The sequence below is a fragment of the Pleurodeles waltl genome, chromosome 6 (assembly GCF_031143425.1).
Source record: "Pleurodeles waltl isolate 20211129_DDA chromosome 6, aPleWal1.hap1.20221129, whole genome shotgun sequence".
Taxonomy (NCBI): Eukaryota; Metazoa; Chordata; class Amphibia; order Caudata; family Salamandridae; genus Pleurodeles; species Pleurodeles waltl.
Window position 1 is genome coordinate 1,715,543,066 of NC_090445.1, and position 12,431 is coordinate 1,715,555,496.

Sequence of the window (12,431 nt, forward strand, 5' to 3'; positions counted from 1 at the left end):
TGTAAAGCAAGCAGATCTAGAAGCATGGATGTATCCCACCCCTGCTCCACCCACCTCCATGTAAAGCAAGCAGGTCTAGAAGCATGAATGTACCCCCACCCCTGCTCCATCCACCTCCATGTAAAGCAAGCAGATCTAGAAGCATGCATGTATCCCACCCCTGCTCCACCCACCTACATGTAAGGCAAGCAGACCTAGAAGCATGCATGTACCCCCACCCCTGCTCCACCCACCTCCATGTAAAGCAAGCAGATCTAGAAGCATGCCTGTATCCCACCCCTTCTCCACCCACCTCCTTGTAAAGCAAGCAGATCTAGAAGCATGCATGTACCCCCCTCCTTGCTCCACCCACCTCCATGTAAAGGAAGCAGATCTAGAAGAATGCATGTACCCCCACCCCTGCTCCATCCACCTCCATGTAAAGCAAGCAGATCTAGAAGCATGAATGTATCCCACCCCTGCTCCACCCAGTTCTATGTAAAGCAAGGAAATCTAGAAGCATGCATGTATCCCCACCCCTGCTCCACCCACCTCCATGTAAAGCAAGCATATCTAGAAGCATGGATGTATCCCACCCCTGCTCCACCCACCTCCATGTAAAGCAAGCAGATCTAGAAGCATGAATGTACCCCCACCCACCTCTATGTAAAGCAAGCAGGTCTAGAAGCATGCATGTATCCCACCCCTGCTCCACCCACCTACATGTAAAGCAAGCAGATCTAGAAGCATGCATGTACCCCACCCCTGCTCCATCCACCTCCATGTAAAGCAAGCAGATCTAGAAGCATGCATGTATCCCACCCCTGCTCCACCCACCTACATGTAAGGCAAGCAGACCTAGAAGCATGCATGTACCCCCACCCCTGCTCCACCCACCTCCATGTAAAGCAAGCAGATCTACAAGCATGCCTGTATCCCACCCCTTCTCCACCCACCTCCTTGTAAAGCAAGCAGATCTAGAAGCATGCATGTATCCCATCCCTGCTCCACCCACCTCCATGGAAAGCAAACAGATCTAGAAGCATGCATGTACCCCCACCCCTGCTCCACCCACCTCTATGTAAAGCAAGCAGGTCTAGAAGCATGCATGTACCCCCACCCCTGCTCCATCCACCTCCATGTAAAGCAAGCAGATCTAGAAGCATGCATTTATCCCACCCCTGCTCCACCCACCTACATGTAAAGCAAGCAGATCTAGAAGCATGCATGTATCCCCACCCCTGCCCCACCCACTCCATGTAAAGCAAGCAGATCTAGAAGCATGAATGTACCCCCAGCCCTCCTCCACCCACTCCATGTAAAGGGAGCAGGTCTCCAAGCATGGATGTATCACACCCTGCTGCAAGAGGCAAATGGTATTTACCTCCACCCCTGCAGGAAGTGATGGTACCCCCCACTAGGAATATCAAACTGAATCCACTTACCTGACTTTTTCTTCTTCGAGTAGACAACCCAAACGACAGCAGCGAGCAGCCCAACACCCACGAGGGCTCCAATGATGCCTCCGATAATGACCCCCATGGGAGGAGATTTCTCTTCTGTGGGACGGAGACAGACAGGAGCAGAGTTACAGCAGAAATCAGTTAAAAGACATGATTTATGATACTTTACCACTGACACCTGTCAGGTATGAAGATTTCAGATGTAGGAGGCTGGCCTGGCTTAAAGTGGGTACCAAGGATACTTACACTCTGTGCCAGGTCCAGTTATCCATTATTAGTGTAGAAGAGGTGTTTCTAGCAGCTGAGGCTGATAGAAGGTAGCTATGGCAAAGCAGCTTAGGCTGAACTAGGAGACATGCAAAGCTCCTACTATACCACTGGTGTCATATGCACAATATCATAAGAAAACACAATACACAGAAGTACTAAAAATAAAGGTACTTTATTTTTATGACAATATGCCAAAAGTATCTCAGTGAGTACCCTCAGTATGAGGATCAGTTATATACACAAGATATATATACACAAACCAAAATTAGGTAAGTAATAGCAAGAAAAGTAATGCAAACAGTGTAGAATTACAATAGGTTGCAATAGGAACACATAGGTATAGGGGCAACACAAACCATATACTCCAAAAGTGGAATGCGAACCACGAATGGACCCCAGATCTATGTGAGCTTGTAGAGGGTCGCTGGGACTGTAAGAAAACAGTGAGGGTTAGAAAAATAGCCCACCTCAAGACCCCGAAAAGTAGGTGTAAAGTGCACCTACTACCCCCAGAGAGCACATAAGTTGTGATAGGGGGATTCTGCAGGAAGAACAAACACCAGCAATGCAACAACAGTGGATTTTCGGACCTGAGTACCTGTAAGACAAGGGGACCAAGTCCAATAGTCGCGACAGTGTTGAGAGTGGGCAGGAGCCCAGGAAATGCCAGCTGAGGGTGCAAGGAAGCTGCCACCGGATGGAAGAAGCTTGGAGTTCTGCAAGAAAGAAGAGAGCTAGGGACTTCTCCTTTGGAAGACGGATGTCCCACGTCACGATGAAGATTGCACAGGTGTTCCCACGCAGAAAGACCGCAAACAAGCCTTGCTAGCTGCAAGGGTCGCAGTAGAGGTTTTTGGGTGCTGCTGAGGCCCAGGAGGGACCAGGATGTCGCCACTCAGAGGAGGAGACAGAGGGGGTGCCTTTAGGAGGCTGGACTGGCTTGTAGTGGGTACCAAGAGGTACTTACACCTTGCACCAGGTCCAGGTATCCCTTATTAGTGTAGAGGGGTGTCTAGCAGCTTAGGCTGATAGAAAAGGTAGCTTAGCAGAGCAGCTTAGGCTGAACTAGGAGACGAGTGAAGCTCCTACAGTACCATTAGTGTCACTTGCACAATATCATAAGAAAACACAATACACAGATATACTAAAAATAAAGGTACTTTATTTTTATGACAATATGCCAAAGTATCTCAGTGAGTACCCTCAGTATGAGGATAGCAACTATACACAAGATATATGTACACAATACCAAAATATGCAGTAATAGCAATAGAAAACAGTGCAAACAATGTATAGTCACAATAGAATGCAATGGGGGCACATGGGGATAGGGGCAACACAAACCATATACTCTAGAAGTGGAATGCGAACCACGAATGGACCCCAAACCTATGTGACCTTGTAGAGGGTCGCTGGGACTGTAAGAAAACAGTGAGGGTTAGAAAAATAGCCCACCCAAAGACCCTGAAAGGTGGGTGCAAACTGCACCTAAGTTCCCCAAAGGACATAGAAGTCGTGATAGGGGAATTCTGCAGGAAAGACACAAACCAGCAATGCAACAACGATGGATATCCAGTCGAGGTTACCTGTGGAACAAGGGGACCAAGTCCAAGAGTCACGATCAAGTCGGGAGTGGGCAGATGCCCAGGAAATGCCAGCTGTGGGTGCAAAGAAGCTGCCACCGGATGGTAGAAGCTGTGGATTCTGCAAGAACGACAAGGGCTAGAAACTTCCCCTTTAGAGGATGGATGTCCCACGTCGTGAAGAGTCGTGCAGAGGTGTTTCCGTGCAGAAAGACCGCAAACAAGCCTTGCTAGCTGCAAGGGTCGCGGTTAGGGTTTTTGGATGCTGCTGTGGCCCAGGAGGGACCACGATGTCGCCAATTGCGTGAGGAGACAGAGGGGGCGTCCAGCAAGACAAAGTGCCCACTCAGAAGCAAGCAGCACCCGCAGAAGTACCGGAACAGGCACTACGAAGTGGAGTGAACCGGAGCTCACCCGAAGTTACAAAGTAAGGTCCCACGACGCCGGAGGACAACTCAGGAGGTCGTGCACTGCAGGTTAGAGTGCCGGGGACCCAGGCTTGGCTGTGCACAAAGGAAATCCTGGAAGAGTGCACAGGAGCCGGAGCAGCTGCAAAACACGCGGTTCCCAGCAATGCAGTCTAGCGTGGGGAGGCAAGGACTTACCTCCACCAAACTTGGACTGAACAGTCACTGGACTGTGGGAGTCAATTGGACAGAGTTGCTGAGTTCAAGGGACCTCGCTCGTCGTGCTGAAAGGCGACCCAGAGGACCGGTGATGCAATTCTTTGGTGCCTGCGGTTTGGCAGTACCCGGGTCTGAGCTAGAGACTCGGGGGATCATGGAATTGTCTCCCCAATGCCAGAATGGCATTGGGATGACAATTCCATGATCTTAGACATGTTACATGGCCATGTTTGGAGTTACCATTGTGACGCTATACATATGTGGTGACATATGTACAGTGCACGCGTGTAATGGTGTCCCCGCACTCACAAAGTCTGGGGAATTTGCCCTGAACAATGTGGGAGCACCTTGGCTAGTGCCAGGGTGCCCACACACTAAGTAATTTAGCACCCAACCTTTACCAGGTAAAGGTTAGACATATAGGTGACTTATAAGTTACTTAAGTGCAGTGGTAAATGGCTGTGAAATAACGTGGACGTTATCTCACTCAGGCTGCAAGGGCAGGCCTGTGTAAGAATTGTCAGAGCTCCCTATGGGTGGCAAAAGAAATGCTGCAGCCCATAGGTGTAGGAGGCTGGACTGGCTTGTAGTGAGTACCAAGGGGTACTTGCACCTTGCACCAGGCCCAGTTATCCCTTATTAGTGTATAGGGTGTCTAGCAGCTTAGGCTGATAGATAATGGTAGCTTAGCAGAGCAGCTTAGGCTGAACTAGGAGACGTGTGAAGCTACTACAGTACCACAAGTGTCACTTGCACAATATCATAAGAAAACACAATACACAGTTATACTAAAAATAAAGGTACTTTATTTTTATGACAATATGCCAAAGTATCTTAGAGTGTACCCTCAGTGAGAGGATAGGAAATATACACAAGATATATGTACACAATACCAAAAATATGCAGTATAGTCTTAGAAAACAGTGCAAACAATGTATAGTTACAATAGGATGCAATGGGGACACATAGGGATAGGGGCAACACAAACCATATACTCCAAAAGTGGAATGCGAACCACGAATGGACCCCAAACCTATGTGACCTTGTAGAGGGTCGCTGGGACTATTAGAAAATAGTGAGAGTTAGAAAAATAGCCCTCCCCAAGACCCTGAAAAGTGAGTGCAAAGTGCACTAAAGTTCCCCAAAAGACAAAGAAGTTGTGATAGAGGAATAATGCAGGAAAGACACAAACCAACAATGCAACAACTGTGGATTTCCAATCTAGGGTACCTGTGGAACAAGGGGACCAAGTCCAAAAGTCACAAGCAAGTCGGAGATGGGCATATGCCCAGGAAATGCCAGCTGTGGATGCAACGAAGCATCTACTGGACAGAAGAAGCTGAGGTTTCTGCAGGAACGAAAAGGGCTAGAGACTTCCCCTTTGGTGGACAGATCCCTCTCGCCTTGGAGAGTCGTACAGAAGTGTTTTCCCGCCAAAAGCACGCCAACAAGCCTTGCTAGCTGCAAATCGTGCGGTTAGCGTTTGTGGACGCTGCTGTGGCCCAGGAGGGAGCAGGAGGTCACAAATTGGACCAGGAGAGAGAGGGGACGTCGAGCAAGACAAGGAGCCCTCTTTAAAGCAGGTAGCACCCGGAGAAGTGCCAGAAACAGGCACTACGAGGATGCGTGAAACGGTGCTCGCCCAAGTTGCACAAAGGAGTCCCACGTCGCCGGAGATCAACTTAGAAAGTCGTGCAATGCAAGTTAGAGTGCCGTGGACCCAGGCTTGGCTGTGCACAAAGGATTTCCGCCGGAAGTGCACAGGGGCCGGAGTAGCTGCAAAAGTCGCAGTTCCCAGCAATGCAGTCTAGCGAGGTGAGGCAAGGACTTACCTCCACCAAACTTTGACTGAAGAGTCACTGGACTGTGGGGGTCACTTGGACAGAGTTGCTGGATTCGAGGGACCTCGCTCGTCGTGCTGAGAGGAGACCCAAGGGACCGGTAATGCAGCTTTTTGGTGCCTGCGGTTGCAGGGGGAAGATTCCGTCGACCCACGGGAGATTTCTTCGGAGCTTCTGGTGCAGAGAGGAGGCAGACTACTCCCACAGCATGCACAAGCAGGAAAACAGTCGAGAAGGCGGCAGGATCAGCGTTACAGAGTTGCAGTAGTCGTCTTAGCTACTTTGTTGCAGTTTTGCAGGCTTCCAGCGCGGTCAGCAGTCGATTCCTTATCAGAAGGTGAAGAGAGAGATGCAGAGGAACTCGGATGAGCTCTTGCATTCGTTATCTAAAGTTTCCCCAGAGACAGAGACCCTAAATAGCCAGAAAAGAGGGTTTGGCTACCTAGGAGAGAGGATAGGCTACTAACACCTGAAGGAGCCTATCAGAAGGAGTCTCTGACGTCACCTGGTGGCACTGGCCACTCAGAGCAGTCCAGAGTGCCAGCAGCACCTCTGTTTCCAAGATGGCAGAGGTCTGGAGCACACTGGAGGAGCTCTGGACACCTCCCAGGGGAGGTGCAGGTCAGGGGAGTGGTCACTCCCCTTTCCTTTGTCCAGTTTCGCGCCAGAGCAGGGGCTAAGGGGTCCCTGAACCGGTGTAGACTGGCTTATGCAGAATTGGGCACATCTGTGCCCAAGAAAGCATTTCCAGAGGCTGGGGGAGGCTACTCCTCCCCTGCCTTCACACCATTTTCCAAAGGGAGAGGGTGTCACACCCTCTCTCAGAGGAAGTCCTTTGTTCTGCCATCCTGGGACAAGCCTGGCTTGACCCCAGGGGGGCAGAAACCTGTCTGAGGGGTTGGCAGCAGCAGCAGTGAAACCCCAGAAAAGGCAGTTTGGCGGTACCAGGGTCTGTGCTACAGACCACTGGGATCATCGAATTGTGCCAACAATGCCAGGATGGCATAGAGGGGGCAATTCCATGATCTTAGACATGTTACATGGCCATATTCGGAGTTACCATTGTGAAGCTACATATAGGTATTGACCTATATGTAGTGCACACGTGTAATGGTGTCCCCGCACTCACAAAGTTCAGTGAATTGGCTCTGAACAATGTGGGGGCACCTTGGCTAGTGCCAGGGTGCCCTCACACTAAGTAACTTTGCACCTAACCTTTACCAGGTAAAGGTTAGACATATAGGTGACTTATAAGTTACTTAAGTGCAGTGTAAAATGGCTGTGAAATAACGTGGACGTTATTTCACTCAGGCTGCAGTGGCAGGCCTGTGTAAGAGTAGTCAGAGCTCCCTATGGGTGGCAAAAGAAATGCTGCAGCCCATAGGGATCTCCTGGAACCCCAATACCCTGGGTACCTTAGTACCATATACTAGGGACTTATAAGGGTGTTCCAGTAAGCCAATGTAAATTGGTAAAATTGGTCACTAGCCTGTTAGTGACAATTTGAAAGAAATGAGAGAGCATAACCACTGAGGTTCTGGTTAGCAGAGCCTCAGTGAGACAGTTAGGCACCACACAGGGAACACATACATATAGGCCACAAACTTATGAGCACTGGGGTCCCGACTAGCAGGGTCCCAGTGACACATAACAAACATACTGAAAACATAGGGTTTTCACTATGAGCACTGGGCCCTGGCTGGCAGGATCCCAGTGAGACAGTGAAAACACCCTGACATACACTCACAAACAAGCCTAAAGTGGGGGTAACAAGGCTAGAAAGAGGCTACTTTCTCACACAACCCCTCCCCCCCCCCAAATGAAGGACAATAAGGCTAACCTTGGCCAGTTGAGACTTTATTGTCTAAGTGGTGATAAGTAGAGAGTAGCTCTGCAATAGACTGGTTACTCCCTTTATCATCCACTATATGGTTACTTCCCTTTGGGGATGTAAACCACCCTGTTTGAAGTTTTTTAGCTAAGCAACAATGTGAAGATGTATTTTCAGAGTTTCTATCAGTAAGTTTTAGTTTAGAGCAGTGGGAATTGTCCACTGAACCTATTTGTAGAGATGAAAATGCCAGACAGGGATGCTGTCTCAATAAAGCCATAGCTGGGCAAAAACTTTGTCCATATGGCTGGAAGAGAGAACAGGGATGCTGTTTCTCTTGATTTGGAGCAGGGCAGGGATGCTGTCCTATGAGCTCCACACTAGGGCAGGGATGCTGTCCTAAGTGTTGTGAGGCAGTGCAGAGTTTCTGCACTAAAGTTTCTCTGGGAGGGTTGGAGGGATGCTCCATGTTAACTAAAATGGTGCTCTTTTTCTCACCAATGTTAGTTATCCCACAGAGAGGTACTTCCACCTCAGGGAATACAGTTTTGCCAACTGATGATTCCCTTGGAACAGGTGCCACCCCAGGAGAGGTTTCTCCCACCACAGGAATGGTATCCTGAATGGTAGGGTGGTTAGGAGATACTGTGATACCCTTTTTACGTGTTGATGGAGAGGGATCCTGAGTTTTCAGGCCTTCTCTCCTTTGCTTTTTCATTTCAGTAGAAATGAGAGGGAACAATTCCTCAGGGATGCCCAGCATGGCTGCATGGGCATAAAACTCTACATCAGCCCAACCTGAGGCCTCTAGGTCATTACCTAAGAGACAGTCTACAGGTAAGCTAGGTGATACCACCACCTGCTTAGGGCCAGTAACTCCACCCCAACTAAACTGAATTATAGCTAAGGGAAGAAACTTAGTGGAGTTATGGACATCAATAATTTTATACTGTTGTCCAATGATGTGTTGTTCAGGATGCACTAGGTTTTCAATCACCAAAGTGATACTGGCACCTGTGTCCCTGTAGGCCAAGGCCTCAACACCATTTATTGAAACTGTCTGCCTGTACTTATCCATTGTAAGGGGACAAGCAGCCAGTGTGGCAAGGCCAATGCCACTAGGTGTGACAGAAACTGTCTTGGGACTGACTACCCCAGTTTCTACTATGGACCCATAAGTGAACCCAACTACACCCTTAACTTGACTGTTGCCAGCAGTCCCACCACTAGTACCACTACTGCTAGGGGCACTAGAGCTTGCTGTATTAGTGGTGGTAGGCTCAGGGGGTTTACCTGGACAGGACTTATCCCCTGGCCTATGGCCTCTATTTTTACACACAAAGCACCAAGGCTTTTTAAATTGTGTAGGTTGAGAAGAAGAGGAAGAATTTGTTTTATCCCCACCCCCTGAAGAGTGTTTAAGATTTGAAGTGGGATCTTTGGTTTTACCCTTATCCCCATGCTTATCTTGAGACTTTTCACCATCTTTCTTCTTAGTGTTCTCTTTGTCACCCCCTGTATGAACTTTTCTGTTCACCCTTGTTCTGACCCATTTGTCTGCCTTCTTTCCCAATTCTTGGGGAGAGGTCAGATCAGAGTCCACCAAGTACTGGTGCAACAAATCAGACACACAATTATTAAGAATATGCTTTCTCAGGATCAAGTTATACAGGCTGTCATAATCAGTAACTTTACTGCCATGTAACCACCCCTCCAAGGCCTTCACTGAATGGTCAATGAAATCAACCCAGTCTTGTGAAGACTCCTTTTTGGTTTCTCTGAACTTTTTCCTGTATTGTTCAGTGGTTAAGCCATAACCATCCAGGAGTGCATTCTTAAGAACTGTAAAATTATTGGCATCACTTTCTTTCACAGTAAGGAGCCTATCCCTACCTTTTCCACTAAATGATAGCCATAGGATAGCAGCCCACTGCCTTTGAGGGACATCCTGTACAACACAGGCCCTCTCAAGTGCAGCAAACCACTTGTTAATGTCATCCCCCTCCTTATAAGGGGGAACTATCTTGTGCAGATTCCTGGAATCATGCTCTTTTACAGGATGACTATGGGGAATACTGCTGCTGCCACCATGGGTTTCAAAACCCAACTTCTGTCTTTCCTTCTCTAGTTCAAAAGACTGTCTATCCAAATCCAGCTGTTGCTTTTTAAGCTTCAGTCTGGTTTGTTCCACCCTCAACTTATTGAGTTCCCTCTCTAACATTCTGTCATCAGGGTTGGTGGGAGGGACATTCTTAGACACAGAGGTGTGATGGGAATGAACAGAAGGAGACCTGTCCCTTACAGAAGCCACCCTAACAGCTTGGCTAACAGAAACATCACTACCAGTATGGTGAGAATACATGCTTTTGCTATGATGTGAGACAACACTATTTGTATGGTGTGGCTCATCATCATGACCAACTATGCTAGACTGTCTAGTAATGGGCAGGCTAGGGAGTTTCTTCCCTGCATCTTTTCCTGGGGTAGTCCCTGGATCAGATTGAGAACCATTAGCTACTTTTTCAACAGATGGGGCACTTCTGGCCTTATCCTGTTCTCTAAGCATGTTAATTAACAGTTCCAAGGAAGGATTCTTCCCTACACTCAAACCTCTCTCTATGCAGAGACTCCTTGCTCCTTTCCAGCTAAGGTGATCATATGCAAGTTTGGACAGATCAACATTTTGGCCTGTGCCAGACATTTTTAGAGAGAGTTAAAGTGATAGAAAAAGAGAAAAAAGTTTTCAGAACTTTTTAGAAAGACAGAAAAAAAACTTTTTAAACTTTTAAGAACTTTTTGAAAGTTTAGAAGTACTTTTCAGCACTTTAGAAAAGAGTGAAAAGAGGAAATGCAAAACTTTTTAGCAATGTGTACACACACTGAACTTGTTTTGTATATTTTTCTCTTATGAAAAGTACAATGACAAGAGTGGTAAGTAGTCTCAAAGCACTTATCCCACCGCTGCACAACCAGTGTAGGAGGCTGGACTGGCTTGTAGTGAGTACCAAGGGGTACTTGCACCTTGCACCAGGCCCAGTTATCCCTTATTAGTGTATAGGGTGTCTAGCAGCTTAGGCTGATAGATAATGGTAGCTTAGCAGAGCAGCTTAGGCTGAACTAGGAGACGTGTGAAGCTACTACAGTACCACAAGTGTCACTTGCACAATATCATAAGAAAACACAATACACAGTTATACTAAAAATAAAGGTACTTTATTTTTATGACAATATGCCAAAGTATCTTAGAGTGTACCCTCAGTGAGAGGATAGGAAATATACACAAGATATATGTACACAATACCAAAAATATGCAGTATAGTCTTAGAAAACAGTGCAAACAATGTATAGTTACAATAGGATGCAATGGGGACACATAGGGATAGGGGCAACACAAACCATATACTCCAAAAGTGGAATGCGAACCACAAATGGACCCCAAACCTATGTGACCTTGTAGAGGGTCGCTGGGACTATTAGAAAATAGTGAGAGTTAGAAAAATAGCCCTCCCCAAGACCCTGAAAAGTGAGTGCAAAGTGCACTAAAGTTCCCCAAAAGACAAAGAAGTCGTGATAGAGGAATAATGCAGGAAAGACACAAACCAACAATGCAACAACTGTGGATTTCCAATCTAGGGTACCTGTGGAACAAGGGGACCAAGTCCAAAAGTCACAAACAAGTCAGAGATGGGCATATGCCCAGGAAATGCCAGCTGTGGATGCAACGAAGCTTCTACTGGACAGAAGAAGCTGAGGTTTCTGCAGGAACGAAAAGGGCTAGAGACTTCCCCTTTGGTGGACGGATCCCTCTCGCCTTGGAGAGTCGTGCAGAAGTGTTTTCCCGCCGAAAGAACACCAACAAGCCTTGCTAGCTGCAAATTGTGCGGGAAGCGTTTTTGGATGCTGCTGTGGCCCAGGAGGGACCAGGAGGTCACAAATTGGACCAGGAGAGAGAGGGGACGTCGAGCAAGACAAGGAGCCCTCTTTGAAGCAGGTAGCACCCGGAGAAGTGCCAGAAACAGGCACTACGAGGATGCGTGAAACGGTGCTCGCCGAAGTTGCACAAAGGAGTCCCACGTCGCCGGAGACCAACTTAGAAAGTCGTGCAATGCAGGTTAGAGTGCCGTGGACCCAGGCTTGGCTGTGCACAAAGGATTTCCGCCGGAAGTGCACAGGGGCCGGAGTAGCTGCAAAAGTCGCGGTTCCCAGCAATGCAGTCTAGCGAGGTGAGGCAAGGACTTACCTCCACCAAACTTGGACTGAAGAGTCACTGGACTGTGGGGGTCACTTGGACAGAGTTGCTGGATTCGAGAGACCTCGCTCGTCGTGCTGAGAGGAGACCCAAGGGACCGGTAATGCAGCTTTTTGGTGCCTGCGGTTGCAGGGGGAAGATTCCGTCGACCCACGGGAGATTTCTTCGGAGCTTCTGGTGCCGAGAGGAGGCAGACTACCCCCACAGCATGCACAAGCAGGAAAACAGTCGAGAAGGCGGCAGGATCAGCGTTACAGAGTTGCAGAAGTCGTCTTAGCTACTTTGTTGCAGTTTTGCAGGCTTCCAGCGCGGTCAGCAGTCGATTCCTTATCAGAAGGTGAAGAGAGAGATGCAGAGGAACTCGGATGAGCTCTTGCATTCGTTATCTAAAGTTTCCCCAGAGACAGAGACCCTAAATAGCCAGAAAAGAGGGGTTGGCTACCTAGGAGAGAGGATAGGCTACTAACACCTGAAGGAGCCTATCAGAAGGAGTCTCTGACGTCACCTGGTGGCACTGGCCACTCAGAGCAGTCCAGTGTGCCAGCAGCACCTCTGTTTCCAAGATGGCAGAGGTCTGGAGCACACTGGA

General features: G+C 48.3%; 1 protein-coding gene across 1 annotated transcript in view; it reads right to left on the bottom strand.

The window, feature by feature from the left end:
• LOC138301826 (RLA class I histocompatibility antigen, alpha chain 11/11-like) overlaps nt 1-12,431 on the bottom strand; it is a 129,141-nt gene that overhangs the window by 33,013 nt on the left and 83,697 nt on the right. Inside the window, exon 3 of the mRNA XM_069242323.1 lies at nt 1,425-1,538. Coding sequence (XP_069098424.1) covers nt 1,425-1,538 — 114 coding nt within the window. The remainder of the gene's footprint in view (nt 1-1,424; nt 1,539-12,431) is intronic.